At 27.9% G+C, this 21910-nt stretch overlaps 1 protein-coding gene across 3 annotated transcripts in view; it reads right to left on the bottom strand.

Moving 5' to 3' along the window:
* LOC107444069 (adhesion molecule nephrin) overlaps positions 1-21389 on the bottom strand; it is a 134039-nt gene extending 112650 nt beyond the window's left edge. The window contains exon 1 of one of the 3 annotated variants that reach the window (XM_016058142.4): positions 21028-21389. In XM_016058142.4, the coding sequence (XP_015913628.2) occupies positions 21028-21130 (103 nt within the window). In that variant the 5' untranslated portion in view covers positions 21131-21389. Of the gene's footprint in view, positions 1-19552; positions 19575-21027 lie in introns of those variants that run through there. The other 2 variants (XM_016058141.4, XM_087165680.1) reach the window with 2 other exon arrangements.
* Between the last annotated feature and the right edge of the window lie 521 nt (positions 21390-21910).

Here is a 21910-nt window from a genome sequence, read left to right as displayed (position 1 = left end):
AACAATAGTATCACGTTGAATGGAAATAAATCCTGCATAAGGAATATTATAATAAAATGAAATGACAATAGTTTAGAGGTATCGAAAAATAAATTATATATTCATACAATCCCCGAGCGAGAATAAATTGGAATTGTTTTCCTAGCCATGAAATGAAAATTTTAGAAAAAGTGAAAATTTCAGAGAAAAATAGTTTTAAGGAATGTGAATTGTGAAGAAAACCAACTGGTTAGAATCTCTCAATAATAAACTAAATATACAAAAAATACCCATATATACCAGAAGATAGCACTTAAAAATGTATGGTCGAAACTACGAGAATATGGTAAGTTTTACCATATACACCGAAAAGCGATTACATTATGACCACCCTGCTAATAACATGTAGGACCACCTTTAGCCCTCAAAACTGCTAGCACCCGCTGTGGTATTGATTCCAGAAGGTGCTGATAGGTAGTCTGAGGTATCTGGTACCAAGCGCTCACCAACTGGTCCTGCAATTCCCTCACATTGCGAGAGGGTAGCGTGGCAGCACGAATTTGGTTTTCCAAGTAGGATCACAAATGCTCTATTGGATTAAGGTGAGGTGAATTTGGGGCCAAGGCATGACTTGAAGTCTCTGGAATGTTCCTCGAACCAATCCATGACGATTCGACCCTTATGACATGGTGCATTATTCTGTTGGTGAACACCATCCTCCGCAGGAAAAATTGTTGACATGAATATGTGAACCTGGTCTGCAACTATGTTCAAGTAGCTTACAGACGTCAGGGATTGTTCTATGAGGATTATAGGTCCTAATGTGCCCCATGAAAACATTGTTCCTGGGAGTGAAACCATGAAAACCAGGGTGAGTCAATTGTTATAGATGGAGGGTGGTCATAATGTAATGGCTCTTCGATGTATAATTTACCATAATGAATTTTGAATGTGGTAAAATTCACCATGCTTTTGGCTTAATGCATCTAAAAGCTCGGCATCTTTTACGGAAGCTCTTTGGTACTGATTTAGTTAAAATTAGTAATAAAATATGGTTTTATAACATATAATGAAATTTGATAAAACATGGAAGTAATATCATGATACCTATGAGTAAGGCTTTGAAACCTCTTATTCGTTGAAATTTACATTTCAGTTTAGTATTTTTTACTAAATGTATGGTAATAAGATCAATATTTTTTGAAGTCAAACTTTCCGGTTAACCGCTTACATGTAAATGGAAAAATTACCAATAGAATTATTTAAGTTACGTATATTTAGTTTATTAATTAGAATTGTTTTTTTTTTCTTTTTTTTATCAGAAATGTTTTAATCATACAATAATTTTACCACTCTTTTGTTTTCCGTACGGGTAAGTAACGTGACCAAATTTTGCGGTAGAGTTGGTTAAACTACTTTTGCTGAGATAAAAAAAAATCGTAAACATAAGTTGTTTTATGACTTATCAATCGATTTTGAAACAAAAATGCAGAAAAAAAAGTTAAGCAAATAAATTTTTATTATTGAATAATAATTTAAGCAAATGAACGATATTATGATGCTTTAAAAATGAAGAATTCAATGACATAAATAGTTCAGAATATCTGCTCTGCTCTGAGTGGTATTTCATGACGTTTTGAACCAAAATATCCGCGACATTTGCTGGAAATTTTATATGATGCCAAGTTTAATCACAATGTTGTAATTTTTAAGTTTGATTACTTGGTCCTGTGGTTCAATTCAAATGAAAATTAGATTCAATTTTACCACAAGTTTGTGGCAAAATTTGCAATGTATAATGTAATGTAATAATGTATACTTTTTTCAATTTGGATATTATAAAAAAATAGTTCCAAGTTTATACTAAGGAATGGAAATAATGCTTTTTAGTACCAAATAAAAACATGTCCACTGCAATGTTCTCTTCAAATTATAAAAAAATACAAAGATACATTTTCTTTAACCTTTAAATGTGATACCATAATCACAATTGTGACATCTTCTACCTCATTAAAAAAACTTCTGAAAATTATTAATCATTTAAAGGATTTTTATTCTTTGAAGTAATTTCTAGAAGCGTAGAAACAAAGAAATAACAATCAGCTTATATTTTCCATCTAAACGTCCTGCGAACAATAACGAACGTAAGTTAAGATCTCCTGATTTATTACAATGTCAACTTTGTCCTAACGGCATATGTGGAAAATCTTGAAAATGATTAAATCTATATCCGTGCTTTATTTGATTGAGAGAGCAACATAATTTTTTCTTAGGATTTAGTTCTTTTCACTTAATGATCTTCATTTGATTTGAAGAAATATGCTTGAAAATTTATTTCGATAATGATTAATTCATTTTAGAGACGCATACAGAAAATAAAAAGAAAACTACATGCAAGGTACGATTTTTACATTCTTCTAACGCAACCTTTTGCGTTTGGTATGCAATGAAATGCTCGAAAAAAATTTTTTTCTTAATAAAAAATAATAATAATAAGCACTATATACTGTTAATTTTTTACGATTTCACATATATTTATTTTTACATAAGCTTTTATATTTCGTTTGATGTTACAGGTTTTAAAACTCATTTCCACAAAAAGAGTAAATTCATGATTTGTATCATTAATGTCATTTCGACAACTTGCGAAAAATTGTATCTATTATAACTCTTAGCATTAGTGACAAGATTTCACATTTGTATGGCATGCGTTTTAACTAGTGAATAATGAATTTGCAAACAGAAAAGAATATTCTTGTTAAAATTACTGTAGTGCATAGTAATGACATTTCTGACTAAAAAAATATAATTTTGGCTTCTGAAACCGATATCTAGTTCTGATTAACATACAATTAGATAAAAATACAAAACTAAAAAGTAAACTTAAACAAATAAATAGCTTTTATACCATAATCTAATGTATTATGATAAAATTACCAAACATTATCAGCTTTCAAAATTTCATCGTTTATTATAGAACAATATTTTGTTGTTTATTTTGTAAAACTCCTAACACTGTTATAAGCTACTAGGAAAAATGGTTAAAAAACAATTTATTTAATTGCTATTTTATCATATTTAAACAAAACAGTCAAATTGCCATAAATAAGATTCTATTCAAACTGCAAACTATGAAAAAAACGGTTTACTAACTACTTTCGCATAATATGGTTAAACAATCAGAAATTTATGGCACCAAATAAACCTACCTAATGTTACCTTAGTTCCTTATAGTTCGATACATATTACAGCTGATGAATGTGCTAATCTGTCAATCTCATGGCCGACAAAACGGGGGTTTGAGTCTCATTGTCGACATTACAATATTTCCCCCATTCCATTCAACACATTACATTCATTTACAATGTCATGCACTTCTTAATTTGTGACATGGACTATTAGAATACGATACTCTCATTCGTGCTTAGATGGTAGAATAATAATGAGAACCAGAATAATGAGAATTACATAATGAGAACCTCATTCTACTGTCCATTTGATAAAATACAACTTATCCACAACCTAACAAAAAGCCTAGTTTCGATGTCCAGTTATATTTATTTTTTATGGTTTTGAAGTCATGCCAGTTGTTAATTGTTAAGGAATCCTATAATTTTGTATTCATGGTTTGGTAAACATACTAGATGTAATCCGTTTAAAAACCGTAAAAGTAAAAATTGTTTTTACCGTAAATTTTACGATTAATTGGATAGACTGCTGTCGGTTATTTAACCGCATTTTTAAAATGAAAATTCTATCATTGTATCAAAGCACTTCAGTAAAAATTACTGATCCTTTTGGTGTTACCATAGAGCCATGGTAAATGTTACCATATTTTGGCTACTTTAGACAAATTTTTTTCAGTGTAAAATAATGTTATTTTTTTTTTGCAGTATACATTTTTAATATCATTATCATGGTGAAATCAATATCATTTTAGTGTGATTTCAATGTACTGTAAATGACCCATTGTATTTGCTACTCATAGAATTTTATTTACCACTTTACTCATATTGTATATTGACATTTATTTTTTTTACATTTCAGTAAATGTCGTAAAATATATTTCATAATTTTTCTAAACCCTAAAAATTATAATACATTTATTAGCTCCTATTATGAAAAAGATTTAAAGCACTATAATTTTATTAATTCTGCGTTTATGTTTAGAAAACAAATTTTCAATTAAACTACTTATAAAAATCGAAATGCTACATTACTTTGTAAACAGGTTACGAAGAAATAAGTAGAATTTAGAAGCCACCCTATTCACTTTCTAATCAATTAATCCCATTAATATTAATAGAAAACTGGGTTGTTTAAAAAAGAACTTTAAATTATTTCCACACCTAATTTAATCCTCTCTTACATTTGCTGAAAAGGGATGCTTATAATAATTAGAAAGTATTCTCCTCCTAAATTAATTGCCAGAAAAATTATTAGTGATAAAAAGAAATCTATTCAATTATGAAAAATCCTCGTTTATTGAAAATTATTCCATTAAAATGATTAAAAGAAATTACCGGATATTCTCGGTAAATTCAGTTAGCAAAAATAGGGTTTTCATTCGAGAGCTTTTATAATTCACGAACTCAAATGCATTTGTATTAATGTGCCTTAAACGTCGATTGCGATGCTATTTCTCTGTCACTAGATGGCGCCAGGGAAACCTTTCCGCTATCATTGCTGATTTGATTTGTTGCCAGCGGATGGGGTGAGAAGAATTTTAATGCAGACTTGAAAAATTCTTCCTTCTGTCTTTCAGAACAGTGGAAAAGAAGAAAGAAAGAAAGAAGGAGTAGTAGTTGATATCAGCTCCGTTGAATGGTCTTTCCTGTCTTGTCTTTGCCTTTGTCTAGTGAAGGGGACAATTGTTATTTTCTTTTCAATTTGTTTTGTAGTCGGGCAAAATACATATGCCAATCTTATAAATGTAACATTAGAGATCAGTAGAATATTGAAGCGAAATCCATGGCAAGTCTTGTTCCTTTTATTATCTATTCTTCTAGAAGAATCATCTTTTGAAATTCATTGCGTTTAGTATTTATTTTGGAATTTAATTATCGTTGAAATAATCTTTTATTCAACAAATGAATCTTGAAAATAAATTAAAATAACTGTGCCGTTTATTATATAGTTGAATAGAAAAAGTTGTATGCCGTTAGGATTTAGTCAAAGGAAGTATTGTAGCGAAATGTAGATATTTTTTTTAAAAAAAATAACATTACGTCATTTAGTTTTTGTTCATACAACGAAAAGAAATTTATATAATTGTAATGAGAGTGTTTCATTAAAATAATTTTTTAAATGAATGAGGAATCCATAATTTAAAATAAATATCTTGATTATATCGACGTGATAAATTTCTTTAGCAACTGAATAAAAAGAAATCGTAATGCAAAAAATGCATAGAAAACTGTTTTTATTGTTTAAAAAAATATTGTTAATATTTATGCACTAAAATGGCCCCCTTTAATCCCCACATTTTAAAATATAAGGCTCTTTTCTACTTTGTGTTATTATTTAAATATTCAGTAATTGGGATATTTTTTTAAACATCTGGTTAGTTTTCTGGTTTAGTTTTCAACTTTAGTTTAGTTTTATTATAAAGTTTTTCTCAATTCAAATTGTACTTAAGTTTAGCTCTATTTTAGAATTATTTTACATTCATTCTAAAAAATTGTAAAATTAAGATATTAAATATTATAATATTACAATATAAAACTATAATATTAAGATACACTTATTTAAGAGGCAATGAATTAATGAGCAATGAATTTTGACAGAAAAAAAAATTAAGAAACCTAATTTAAATGTCCCCTAAGTCATGATTTTTACTAATAAAACAACACGGTGTTATCCAAAAAAATCTAAATAAAGTAGTCTAAAATATGATGGATATAATAAAAAGATGAAACATTGTATACATGGAGTAATAATTCAGGTAAAATTACCGTATTCTATAGCTATGACGTTTCTGGTAAAAAACAAACTTTACTTTGTCAATAAAATAAATATCTACACTACGAGTATTTTAACCGATTATTTAGTAGTTTTTCTTTTCGCATGGTAACGGTTTGACGAAAATTCTGGTAATTAAAATTATAGTTCTTATTACCACACATTGAAGAAAAATACGAAACTTAAAAGTAAACTTTACCAGATAAATGATATTCATACTATCATCTAAGGGGACATTATAAACTTACCAAATTTTATAGCATTCACTGCCAAACGGCGTGGTAATAAGATCTTATTTTAGTGTATATTTTAGCAAAAGTGCTTTGGTAAAAATTAGCCCCTGGGTAAAAATTAATGTTCTTTTTGGTGCTTTTATAGAGTCCGAAATACTGTAAATGTTACTATATTCTGTTAGTTTGGATCATACTTTTGTTCTCACTGTAAGAATCAAATATGAATTCAGAAAATATAATTTATAAAAATGTGCCATATTTTTAGTTTTTAAAAATATTCTTAAATACTAAGCTTTTTCATTTATATATATTGCAGGGAAATATTATTAGAATAAATCTTATTACAAATATTTTCATAGTTTCGAAAAAGTGTTCCTGGTGGTACTTTTACGATGCTACGATATTACAGTGCTACGATCATATTTTTCTTTATGCTGAATTTATTTATTTTATAAATATGATAATAAATTAAATTGAACTTAAATATTAATAACATGTTATTTCTGCATTATTTCTCAAATCTAAAATTACAATAACTAGTGAATGATTGCTTAATATCGGCAAAAATAATGTTAGCAAGTTTACACTTAATTCAAAGAAGACAATTTTCACGGCATTTAATAAAAGATTATAACATTGTATCATGTAAATAAAACAGTATAATAATTTTATATGACGTAAGAATAAAATCATAAATAAGTGAACGTCATTACTTTTATGAAATATACTCATATGGTTAGAGTTTTGGCTTACATAAAGGTTAAGAGCATTTACAAGCAGATTTAAGTATTCAAAAAGAAACAAAGCTTAGATATAATAAAAATAATAAAAAGGTAATTAAGTCAATAAAATTAATAATAAACCAATAAAAGATAATGAATAAAAATATAAAAACTTCATTAATGGAAATTTCTCATGAAAGCATTTCTTTAAATAAACTTTAAAAGGGTCAATTGTTATAGTTAAGTTATTGTTTATTCAGAGATTCTAACTGAACCTTTAAGTATTTTTATGTATTAAAAAAAGTAGCTCAGATAAGTTTCGGAAAGAAATATTTCTGTAAAGGATTCTTAACCTATTATCTTTGGAATTTTAATTAATCATATGGTAGTTACATTTGGTTTCCTATTCAAACTACAAGTTAAATAAATCTTACAATCACGCTAACACCTTACTAAATTGCTGGAACGTCACGCAAATTTTAATTATGACTTTCTCGACATATTTACGTTAAATATACTTACAAGGTCATACAGTTATTCTGCGGAATTTTTACATAGTTAAAAATGAATTTATTATTTTATTCCAGCTTTATAATGACTTTCAAACAATAAATAAAGCATAATCACATGATATCAAATTCATTTACCATGGAATTCGCCTCAAGCTATGTACCATACATTTATTTTAAACCATTTACCTCTTCCATGGAATTCCTTTTCCAGGCATTTATTAAAAGAGCAAATTAAACAACTTCCGTTTTGAACACTGTCATTAATTCCTGTGTATGAGAAATGAAAACAAAGAATCCATTCCTCCACCATACCGAGGTTATTCGTCAAAGTTTCTAATTTGGTGAGATTTTCATTGTTAAAACGCATTAGCATCTTCGCTTTGTTGGTGGCTCCTTATACAAAGTGAGATCACACACCGGGTATTTAATAATGCAAAACTCCCCTTCCAGCGGTTTTCTCTGTTCGTATTTAATGAGACTTATTGAAGTTAGAGTAATTCGGTATTGTTCCTAAAGGTTGAAAAATAACATAAAATCATGATAAATCTTACTTTACGTTTCAATGATCTTTGATTTATAGGAACTAGGTGTGAAATTATCATTTTGCTAAAAGACGGTAGCCTGTATGGTAGAGAGGTGGCTTGAGGGATGTTTTAAGTATCCGTATTCACGTCACGGTTGCAGAAATATTTTTAATTTAACTAATATTTTGCTAAGAATGAATTTTATTCGTGACTTTCTATCTGTTTTATTTCTCCTCATTAAGCTGAAAAATTTATTCCCTGAAATATAACTACCACTTACGGATTATTTATCATTAGAAAGATAGCATATAATAACAATATTTAAAATATAAACAATAATTCAAAAATACAATAAATTAAAATCCTTAATTAAATTTATATTAATTAATTAATTAAATTAATATTTATTCTAAGTCGGGGTATCCTGTTTGGCATAGCGCTGGACTCACGTTCTTGAAAAAGGGAATTCAATTCCATTGTTCTCTGATTCAGGTCAAAATTACGATGTGTGGATGAATGAATGGATGTATGTGGATGAATTAATGGATATGGATGTATATCCACCCTATAAACCGGTGTGACGTATGGGTGTGACAAAAGTAGAATTCTTGCTCACAGATGGTGCCACTGGAAAACAAGAACAATTGTATATTTTGCCTTAATTGCCAACGACAACACCAATAACAATATTTATTATAGATTTAAAAATCTAAAATGTATATGAAATAAAAGAATATATCCATAGTTTTTTAACTGTAAATATTTATATTAAAAAAGAAATTCCATTGTTCAAATTACTTACTTATTCATAAAGATAAAAAAAGGTCCTGACACATATCTCAAACAGAAAAAAATTCGAAATATCGCAATATAACTAAAAGATGGTAAGATATCGATTTAAACATCAGATTTTCACTTACAGAATTCATGGTTCAAGATGCGCTTAGCGAATGCTTATAGTGAATCTTAGTAGGATTGTGAAATCAGAAACTAAGATATGAGTTGACAGATTAGATCGATGTGAGTTGTTAGATATATATACTTAGATAATATGACTTGAGTATGCTAACAAATTAAACTAAAAATAGCAAACATACTACACACTTTGTGCAGCAGCTGACCAATTTTGATTACATTTAGTAACAAGCTGGATTTTGTATTATTATTGTTTTTATTGTATTTTTACGCTATTTAAAGTATCAATTTCTGCTGAACACATTCATCAAGGACATCTTATCATGCAGCCTAAATGCACCAAAATGTAGCGATCTCCAAATAATATCCACGTTTTCCATGTCTAACAAAGATATGATGTGATAAATACTACATCTTACACAAATTGTTTTCTTATTAAACGTTTGTATGACGATGATTGCTTATACAATTAAACAGAAAAAGACATTAATAAATTTTCAATTTTCCTATAATAGATCAAATCTTTGCAAACTTTAAGCTACTGCGAAACAATTGGCACTCATCCCCGTCATTTTAAATCCTATGCTGCAAGGGCATTAAAAAAGTCATTTTACATAAAAAGATCAATCTTTAGGAAGAAACTCGCCTTTCAAATCACTTCTGATGTTTGAAATAAAAGAATCCACTTTGTGCAAAAAGAAATATTTCTCAAAGTTTACATTTGCATACGCATCAATTCAAAAATAAAAGTCGTCAAGATTTCTTCTCTTTCCAAGATCTTAAGATACATTTCCTTTATTTACTTGGAAAAACACTAGTTCTTATGTATTTGAATTTGCAGGCTATTCAAATTTTTAACTGCAGATATCTGTAACAATGTTTGCTTTTGTAATGGAACATAGTTATTCATTCACATAACAAACTGATCTTTTTCTATGTTTTCTACCATGAAAAAAACATTATTGAGCAAGGAAGTTTTACCACAGCTTGCCTTAGTTGCTAAACATACGAAGAGTTAAGAAAGTTCATAAATTTAATAACCTATCTTCTGCCACAGATAATATAACTACAAATTTTACAGTGAGTGTACTAATGGCTTTTATTTATTTTTATTTTTGTTGTCAGTTTGGATTTCGTTATTGCACAAGCAGTTTCCAGTACTGTTTAATATTAATAGTTTGAGTATCATTAAAAGAATTTCTTTCCATTCTAGAGTTTGTTCATTTACAAAAGAACTTGTACATCTAAAATATGCAGCTACTAAAAATTTTACGATTTCCATTGCATAAACTCACTGACGCTGATTTTTAAATACTGAACTGGTGTTCCCAATTTACATCATAATTCGTTCACTGCAATTGTCGACATGCTTTCTCTTAATATGAACCTTATCGTCTTATTACGGTATGTCCTTGCATCATTGTTTGAAATTTCTCGGAAAAAATTGGTAAATCACAATTTATTTATTTAATTTTTATATTATCATATTGAAATAAGACAGTCAAATAACTCTAAGTAAAATGGTATTCAAACTGTTAACTTAGAGAAAAACCGTTAATTAACTGCTTTTACCTTATACGGTTAAAGAACTATAATTTTATCACACCAACTAAGCCAACCTAATGAAGTCACTTGGTTCCTTATTATGTATCTGAGTAAATAATGTAGCTGGGAGGATTAATCTGTCAATTTCATAACTGACAGAACGAGGGTTTGAGTCCAAGCGTTGATACCACAATGTTTTCTCCATCTCCTTCAACAAATGAAAAGTTTCCAGTGTCTTGCAATCCCCAATTCGTGACCCCGGGCAATTTAATTACGCTACGCTCATTCACTCATAGATAGCAGAACCATACAACTGCCTAACTTTGCGTTGCTATTTTTTTCTGTTATTTAGTTCTATTAAATTTCTTTTTTTTTTACAAATTTGGAACCATGCTGGTTGAAAATGGTTAAGAAACTGTATAATTTTGAATTTATGGTGATTTAATCATGATAGTTATTAACGGTTTCAAAATCTTAATAGTAAAAAAAAATGTTCTTTAAAATTAATTTACGGTTAATTGGATAGGCAGACAGTTGCCGGTTATTTAACCGTAATTTTAAAATAAAAACTCCAATATTGTGCGGGCACCTATTTTAAGTCAGATCATCCGCGGAGGAGTCACACTGCCGCCATCTGGGATTAATACCGGGTCCCATGCTTGATCAAAGGCCTCCTCTGTAAATCAGCTTCATTGTGGTGAGTGGCCAGGGATATTGTGCTGACGACTCAACAACTGATTGGCACCCTTGTGTAGTCACAATGACTTTTCAGAATTATGCGATTGTACAGTAACGATTTAATGCTGGTAACAAAATACTAACTACAATCTGTAATATGACATACCGTGATAGAAAATTATTATCAATCGTATGTTGGTACGAAATAGACAGGACATGATTTTTACTGACAAAATATTAAAAAAAAAGCTTTACAAACCATACACACTTTTGATAACTATGTGAGAAAAGCAATTTTTTTTATACGAAACTAACAAACACAAGTCAACAGAATTAGCAGTATTGCTGGAATTTATAGATTGATTTAGAAAAATAAAACATTTGCCCGACAAGAAGTTACTTTTAGTTAGGGCAAAAAATAGTTTTGTTTCATATTTGTCCTCACCTTCAGCGTTTTTTAAGCTTCGGGAAGGAGAATGGAGAAAATATTTTCTGAAAAAGAATTTTTCTTCGAATCGAATGTTTCCCTTCTTTTTCAGAAAGAAATAAAACTGATAAGTACAATTGCACACTTCACGACTGTTATTAACAATGTAGAATGAAAGATCCCATAAATATTTAAGGCTAACTTTGATTATTTATTGCATTATATGTGTCTCATTTTTTTTAATATACCATATTCAATGATCACATTTATGACTTTTCTATTCGCAGATGATTCATATTTTAAAAATTTAATAATTTGATTCTCTCTTAATCAATTTCGATCATCTTAAATTAACACCGCTAATTTCAGTTCAACATTTTACTTTATCTACCGAAATATTAACTAGGTTTGATTTTTGGCTATGTATTTATTTTTTTTATCAACCAATATTTTTATTGTCTCAGCACAAAACGTTTAGCAAAATCTTTGATTTTAATATCTCCTGCTTCAAATTGATAGTAATGTTTGGTTGAAGAAGACCACAGATTACATATAAAATGTTTTTTCTTTTACCTCTGGATCAAAAACTTTTAACTAGGCTTGGTATACTGATTGTTGAGAAATCAAGTGTAATACTACTTATACGTCAGTCTAATTTCTTTTTCATTTCACTTGAAAAAGTTTTAAAAAAAGATGAAATTGGTTGACAAATGTAAAATCAAAATAAATTAATTAAAATAAAAATTAGATGAAATTTTAAAAGAAGCACTATATATACATTTTCATTTGATAAGGAATCACCTACTTCAAATGTAATAATTTAAAAAAAAAATAAACAGGCTTATTGTTTTCTGAGCATTTCAAAAAAAATTTCATCTGGGGAAAAAATACATGTTGTCATCAAAAGTGATTTGAAAGGGAAAAAAGCACTTAAAAATGAATTGGAGCATGAAATACTTTCCGAAAACTATTTGAAACGTATATATATATATAATATTAATACTCTTAATAAATCGATAAAATTCAAAAATATTTTTTAATTGTCCTCACATGAAGCTAATTATGCCAATTTATTCTATCAGGTCTTATGATGACTTTTAAGTAGTTTTTTTCTTCTTAAAATTATCGTGAACAATCAAAAGATTTGCTAATGAATGTCTTATTAGCGTTTATACAGAATTCATCTAATATTAAGGAAATATTTAAAATTAGATTTAACATGAACGTCATTCAAATAGACTTTAGGTAATAATTTTACATGAAACTATATGATTAGGTCAATTTGAAAAGTTTCGATAAATATGAAAAAAATGTAGTGAACTTATTAATATATTAAAATTATATAAAATATTTAAAAAATATGATATAGGAAGCTGTGACTAAGCTTTAAGGCATTTTTTTTCATTTTTCAAAGCATTATTTATTTGTTAGAAAATGCTTTACTTTTTTCAGCATTAAACACCTGAAAAGAATTTGAAAAGCTGTCATACTTTAGATCCCTTATGTTTGTAAAGAAATTCTCTTTATTTAAATCGAAACAAATTGTCGATTTTAAGATGAGAGTAATAATGATCGATTTTCGTGTAAGATCGAATATTTATGTTGTTGCAATGCAGTTTTATAAGAAATAAAGTCATAAATGTAATATATTTTTAAAAAAATCTTTATCTTTTATCTTTTAAAAATCATTATAGTATATTTTAAAAAAACTGAACAAATTACAATTGAATTTAAAATTAATCATTTAATTATGTTAGTATTTAAAATATAACCCTACATAAAAAAATCTACATAAGAAACAATTTTCTACTTATGACAAAGAAAAAAAGCTAAAATAATTTTTAATGCAGACACCACACTCAAAACATTCAATAATCTTGAAAAAAATTAATATCATATTTATAAAAGGATATGAAAATATTTAATATTATTTCAAAAAATGGTTCTACATTATTTGAAAGAGATTCTGCTAACATACAGTCGTGACTTTCGTAAAATAATAATTATAAGCGATATTAAAATGCAAGGGAAAATACATTGTAAGCTCTCATACTGAGCATATTTTTCTTAGGTGTCATTAAAAAGTAATCTACTTTTTAAAAACTTGTAAATTGTGAAGGGCTATATATATTTAAGCAAATATGTACAGAAATTAATATTGATTTCCCTTTTAATAGTATTAATTGTAAATTCTTGTTAATATATGACCTATTGTTAATGAGAGTTTTCTCCGTCCAATTTTGTATTTGTCGTATACATAATTTTAAATAATTTTAAATTTACTATTGCATGCATTATTCAAAAAAAATTTATTTTATTTTATAAAGAAATGTCAATTATCAAACGAATTATATTTACCAATAAAAATTTCTTACATCTTAACTTTTAAGTAACAAAATTAAAATAATTTATATAAAGTAAAAATTTTCTGAAATATTAGTTTTGAAATTTGCTATAAACAAAAGTACTACTCAATTATTCACATAAAATTTATAATTATACATCTGGTTACCAGTATTTTACCGATAGCAGCTAAATAATTAAAGAACAATCCCAACAATATTTACGCCAGTTCAAGCCATAATAGTTTATTCTGCTCATTATGGAATATCGAAAGAATATCAACTGAAGAGTAGGACGGATTTAAAACACTCTATTACTTATTTTTTCAATTTGAGAACGGGGTATATTTTTTAAATTTTATAAGAAAAAGAGCTTTTTACAAGGAATTTCGACTTTCAAGAAAAAAGAAAGATGAATGACGTTGAAGTCAAACGTTGTATTTTATAAAACAATATCTTCTACAATTCCTTTAAATTTATCATTTAAAAAATAATCCATGCACTTAAACTCAGTGAGAAACAAATTTTAAATATTTCTTTGCAACACAGAATGATCTTTTGAAATTAAAATAATTTTGAAATTCACGATTAACTAAACTGGGACTCAATGACTCACATTAAATTTATTATTATAAATCAGATAACTAATAATTTACCAATAGCAACCAAATAATTCGAACAAATCACGGCGATACATATTCAACTTCAAATCACCATTCGAGTGATTAAAGTTTATCCAGCTTACTATGGATAATCAGATAACTGCTGTGAGGGACAGCTTCAAAATACCCTATTAGCCGCTTTGCTAATTGCTTTTAAAGTTTCGTCGGAGGAATGAACAGAAGGAAAAGCTCACTTATAATTCAAAACCTATACAAAGTAACTTTTGTTCAAAGCATATCCAATATGAGAATAACTATTTGGATGAATTCATATTATCAATATTGCTCAAAGGGAGATGAGTGTAATATATCTAAATTATAGATTTACAATTTACATTAAAGAGCTTTGTTTTATTGCTAACAATAATACAGTGAATAAGTTTTGAAGCGACCTAACACAAAAACAATATGTTTTCAGCAAAATATTAGTTTTACTAAAAAAGGCATTGTTTTTACTTTCAAAAAATAATAAAAAACGTACATAGTTAATTGCTTTTAAAACATGTACATAGCTTTCAGAAATTCAGTATTGTGTAAAGCATTTTTCATATCAATTTCTGTAGATATTAAAGATTATTTACATGTTTACCCTCTTCTTATAGACAGAATACTTATTTTCACATGTTATGCAATTTTGGAGGAAATGAAAGTTAATGGAATGAAAGATGCTGATAAGAGCAAAATATTTAATTTTTTATCATAGCAAAATTTTTCTTCTGGGAAATACTTTAGAAGTATACAGAAATCAGAAAAGAAGCTATAAATAATAATAAGTGAGAACTATTAATTGATAAGTAAATGTGGAAACAAAAGTTCATACCCTGCAAAAAAAATCAAATTGTTAACAAAGTAAAACATACATTTGATCAAGGATGGAAATTTTTGATTTTAGTCTACTTGACTACTTGACTTACTAACGAAAGAGCTATTGCTGGTTGTGTGTGACACTGAAATTATCGTCAAATGTTGTCCATTGTGTGCGTGATTCATGAAAGATCTAATAATCTAGCAGGCCAAGGACACATGTCGACATTCTGTAAAGCATACTGAGTTACAACATCAGCATGAGAACAAGCATTAGGCTGTTGCAAAATACCCCCTTGAATGATGCTCATGAATGGCAAAAAGCAGGCTGAATCCCCAGGTTGAAGCAAAAATTGGCAGTCAAGGTGCATGGAATAGCAACAAAAGTTCTTCCTGCTGTCATAGGAAAATGCTCCCCATATCATATTTCCAGATGTAGGTCCAGAGTGTTTAGACAAGAGACAGGTTGGTATCAGTCGCTCACCTGGCCACATTCTAACCAATATACGGCTATCACTGTCACTAAGGTAGAACCGAATTTCATCAGAATAAACATTAGATCTCCACTCTGTTCTGCAATCAACTCTAACTCGACCTCACTCATAACCAAATCACCATCACCCTTACAGCAAATCACCGTCTTTAACGACGGTGATTTGGTGTAAGTGGAATGCAAGTTACAGGGTGCATCGCTCAGAGCTGTACTTATAGAAGGCGATTTGTAACAGTTCGTTGTATCATTGCAGTGCCAACATCAGAAATTTGAATAGACATAATTTTTTAGTTGTACAAATAAGCCTACCAAATTTAGATTATCTAGCACAACTCTTTCTTGGTGTTTGGATTTTTTTCCGTCAGTGTATGTTTGTTTAACTAGCACGTATGGCTATTTGCAATATAATTTACTTTAAGTTCAAGGAGCATAATATTAGAGACTTGCACTGATGTGATTACTGACAAATCTTGGCAATAAACAGGAAATATATTTGCGAGTCGGGATATCATTAATCTAATGAAACAAAACATAGGAGAAGTTGTTGACAATATGAGAGAATCGGTGAACCATATAGAAATTGTATTGAAGCATCAGTAAATGACTGAACAAATTTGTGATTAGCAAAGAAAAGTTTATAAATCTTTGGAAACTTCTTTTCTAAAAATTCATGTTAAAGTTTTTGGATGTGAAGGATACGGAGCAGTTTGAATTTCACTGCAAAAGAATTTATTATAATTTCATAAATTTTAAAAGACATTTTCCTAAAAGAATCTCTTTCTAATGATAAGGGGCTCTCTTATTTCAAATCTTATTTTAACATAATAAAGCAACATGCACATTATGAACATAATACACAATGAAAACAGAGCTTTTTTCTCAGAATTTAGAGTTTCAATTACTTAATATGTCCACTGTAACACTAATTGAGTTATTCATGAAATAAATCGTAGTTTTGCTAGGTTTAAAAACATTAATTTCTCGTGCAACAGAAAGTGGACGCATGTTGTTCAAAACATGAAACAAGACAGAGGGTGATTTTTTTTTAATATTTTTTCCTCAGTACCACTTATTAATATGTGTGCACGTCTGCAATGAATAAATTTACTTAAAAAAATGTTTTTCTTCTTCTTTTGTTTGGAAATTTTGCAATGACTAAAACTTTTTACTTTAAATCTGTTCACTTGAGAACCACATTTCACAATCATCTTTTAATATTTACTTTGTTTTCATATGGTTTAGCACTTAAACTAAATGTTTAGCCAAAACGTCATTAACTTAACTGTGTTTTTTACGTCTATACTCTTTATTTATATCCGAGATCTGAGCTTGACTGGTTGCCCTATGACAACTGCAACTCTGTTTTGGATACTTTACAAAACTCTCTTGGCCCCAGTTCTAAACCTGCCATGAAATGATTTATCTGTGAAGCCTTTACGTTAATAGACATACATAGTCTACAGGTTAATAAAGTCTTAAGTAAAAACCATAAAGAAGTAAAAGCAATGGATGCTCCAGCAAAATGAAGCGAGCAAACAAAGTTTTATAAACAAAAGATAAATTAATATCTTTTTTTCACCATTAAATGATTAATTAAATGATGCTCCAGAGAAGTTTAATGGAAAAAACTATCTAATAGATAAAGATTGTAAATGAATAGAGAGAAAATTAAATATATTTTCATGACCAAGAGGAAATGTAGCTAATTTGTAGCTAATTTCCGTTTAGGAGACTTTCCATCACTCCCTGTGATTCAATGGCCATTTCCCATGACGTTCACCAACATAAACCAACATCCATGAACATCCACTCATGTTCTCTTTGCTGATATCTTGCGATAGACTCTGGGCTTATGTGGAAGAAATACAGGAAGAACTGGCACATAATTATATATATATATATACGCCATACATATGATAACGCTATTTATAAGATTGCGTTATGTTTGTTCCAACATGCTGATAATATGTCCTATTACATTTTCTTGTTTTAACTACAGCTGAGTTATAAAAATATATTTTTATAGGTCCTGCTAAAATTGTCATATACATCTAGATTCAACTTAAATGAAGTGGTTTGTATGATAATATAGTCAAGATATCGATCTATAAGAATTTAAGTAAAAACTCGCATGTATCTTACAATGAAGTAAAAAATCCATATACTGTGTCATAACACTGTTATAATTTTTAAAAATTACCAAAATTTTACTCCCTAAAATTCACAAAAATGCTTTTGCTAAAGAAAAATAAGCAAATAAATATAGAAGAGTCAGATTAGATAACGATAATAATGGCTTTCTCGATTCTTAAATATTTAGGTTACAATTTTTAAATTTTTAATAAATGCGCGTATTTTGCAAGTACATTGGGCTGATTTTCCATTAATAAAGCAACATTCTAGACAAAAAAAATATTTAAGTTAAAAGAAGCTTAATTTTACTATTTTGTTTTGCGTTAAACCAAAGAATATATATATATATATATATATATATATATATATATATATATATATATATATATATATATATATATATATATATATATATATATATATATATATATATATATATATATATATATATATATATATATATATATATATATATATATGTTGGGGATGTAACAATATTTACCTCCAGATTATATGGAGTTAAAATTATAATTTATATGAATACCATAACTGCATATGATATAACTATATGAAGATTGTATACTTACGTGATATACTTATATGATTACTACACTGCTATAACATTTGTATACTTACATAAAATTTGAAAGTTTACATATTTTTTTGTGTAAAACTTAATAACTTTCGTCATATATCAATGCTGAAATTTCAACATTACTAACAAAGAAAGTTTTAGATACATTATCTAACTGCAGTAAGCAGTTCAAGTACAAATTACGCGTGTAGTAAAATGAAATATATGGTAGAGTCGCTTAAGGGATAAGTAACTTTAAATATATATATTTTATTTAAAAATTATAAATTGATGGCTTTGGAATTAATGTTTTTTTTACGATTAAAAACATCTACAGTTGTCATTATAAAGTAGCTGCGAAGGTAAATAAAATTTATCTCTATTGATATTAAAATCGATGGATAGCTTACTAATTTGTTTTAATGAATTGGGGTAAATAAACTAGTTTAGAAAAAATATTTTTCAAATAGAAATATCAGTTGAAATTGAATTTTGTAGAATGCAATAAAATATAATATGAATGATCAAATTCCCATTTATTATTCCCATTAATGAAGTGAGAAATGATTTAGAGAATTTATTATTGTGTAAAATACAATTGTTCAGAAATTTCGTCATTTCTTTAATTGCTTAATGTTTGGTATTCAGTGAAATTGATTAAAATACATATTTAGACAAAGACACTAAATTATCAATGTGACAAAGGTATTAATGAGTATTTGAGAACGTAAGTTTAATGTTAAATACTTAATTGAAAACATATAAAAAATGTAAATGTTAATATTTGCAAATAATACTATAGTTTGAATAATCTATGTAAAAGGGTGGTGGATGAGGTATTTAATTAAAAACGTAACAATGATAAATTTATCTTTTCTCGTAGCAACAAAACATTGAACTTAACTTATAACTTGACAAATGACTTTTTTAAAAGTAATAGATTCTATATTTTGAATAAATTTGCTTCATTTGAAGCAAAAAATTGCAAAAAAAAAGTTATATTTTAGAGTCATAAATATTATCTTCTATTTATAGAAAAACTACGTACACTCTTATCGACTTACACCATCCAAAAACTGCTTAAACTTTTATCGACATAAACCCTCCAAAATGAGTTTTTCAGGATTCTAGTTAAAGTCTATGCCTCTAGTACCCAGATGAAAGCATAATTGAAAATCCAATAAGAAGATGCGCACGCCACGCAAATAAAGTGATATAAATCAATGTTAGTATTGATTAAAGCGTCACACTTTTTCATGACATTTTTCATGCATGTTGAAAAAAATTCAATAAAAAGTACATATCTCATAAGATGTATAATAAATATGAATATCTCTTCAAGCAGAATAAAGTAGACAAAAATCGAAAACTAGAAAAAAAGGAAAGTAAATGTAAATTGTAAGATGAACCAATTTTTCATTTAAGTCTATATTTGGTATACATTAAAGTGACATTAAGAAAATTTAATCAACTTTAATTCTATGTCGATTTTTTCAAAAGAGAATACGTAAAAAAAAAACTTTATAACTACTCCTACCTATAATACTTACCGTACCTAAAATGAAGCAAGCATATACTCACTAAAATATTCAGGGGTGATCTCCACAAAAAAAATATGAATGCGTTTTAATATCAAGAAAATATGTTTTTAAATAATCTTAAATGTTCAGATTTCAAAATTTATAAGTATTGATATTTATATGAAAGCATTTTTATTTCACACTATTTTTACTGATTACAATGATTTAAGAAATAAACTAAGATCACCTGTAAAATCGTAGGTAAAATTCTGGGAAATAATATTTTTCAATAATATTAATATCTTAATTGTTCTTAATGTAACGCAATTGTCTTAAAACTTATGGTCATTGGATGCTCCCTCTAATACTATGTTAAGTATGGTAAGTTTTGCAAAGATAAGAAAATACTAAAGCTTTTATCATAAGTATTTTTTTCTTTTTGAAAAGTGCACTAATATATATATATATATATATATATATATATATATATATATATATATATATATATATATATATATATATATATATATATATATGTGTGTGTGTGTGTGGTATATATAAATTCGTATGACATGCGGACGTTGGATTTACGGTAAATAGTATTAATTTAAGGTAAGTAATTAAGGTTTAAGTAATTTAAGGTAAATAGTATTAATTGCTACATTTCGCGTTTTGTTTTGAATATATTTTGAAAATATTAATCCTTGTTTCGAACGTTAATATGATTTGCTGTGACAAACCTTGTACCAACAGCATAGCACTGCAGCTTTTTTAAGTATTGATTCTGATGATCATGATGACTTTTAATCTTTTGACAAAACTGCTTCAATTAACTGCATGTCTGCAGAAAAATTAATCAATTTTAGTTTTTTTTACATGTATTATCTTGTACCATTATCAATGTGTCCTTTAAACCATTTTGGAACACTCTTTTAACAAATATAATTAAAATCACAATAACATTTTCGAATCTACGCTTGTATATTATGTTTATTATTCTTACCTATAATTCCTCCGTATACTTGAACAACAAGTTCTGCCATCAACGTCACAATTTTGAGAAAAATCCAGGATTTTAGTTGCAGTATTCCAAGCACAATTCTCATTTCAAATAATATTTCCGGCACACTATGACGTCAGAGGGAAAACTGATTAATCCTAAGAGTCTCCACTGAGACGTCTACTGGTTCGGAGCACACTCAATCATTTGAGACCATTCAAACTTTTTTTTGCTATGCTAAAAGTCTTGCGCTTCGGTAGTAATTCAAAGCGGCAAAGTTTGTTTGAAAATGTTCCGGGGAAAGAGATCCTGTTTTTCCCGAGGAGAAGCACCGTCTGGCTTGGAATCCACGAGGCTTTTGGAGTGAGGAAACAGGATCGGGCGATAGGGAAGTGGGAATCCGGAGTTGGGACGAACGGAATGAGCAGGCATTCGTTGAGAATGGATCGATAAAGAGCTTTATGTACAAGAATTTAATTCTATTCGTGTTTTTTTTATGATTAATGTAGTTTTTCTTAATTATTACTGTTCAAAACAGAAAATTAACTGTATTCAATAAACTTAATATAATATGAGTAACTGTGTTACATGAAACATGCGATTTTAAACAGCTCAGTTGAAAATAAAATTCGATATCATATCTTGTCAACAGATTTTTTAAACTTCAAAGTCATATGCATAGATTCTTTTATCAAGACTCTTAGTAAGTAGCTGAATATAAAATTGTTGCTTAATAACGAGTTGAACCTAGGATGATCGTACTGCAAAAATAGTTTCTGTAATTCCCATGAACTTGCAAAAGCTCTAGAAATTTCTGACCATAGTTTTATCAACTAAAAACTCTCATATTATTAAAAAAACATTTTTGTGTAAAATAATAGTTCTT

Source organism: Parasteatoda tepidariorum, chromosome 6, assembly GCF_982258835.1.
Source record: "Parasteatoda tepidariorum strain Cologne lab strain chromosome 6, Ptep-v5.0, whole genome shotgun sequence".
In the NCBI taxonomy this organism is placed as follows: Eukaryota; Metazoa; Arthropoda; class Arachnida; order Araneae; family Theridiidae; genus Parasteatoda; species Parasteatoda tepidariorum.
This window is presented reverse-complemented; position numbering and strand designations above follow the sequence as displayed.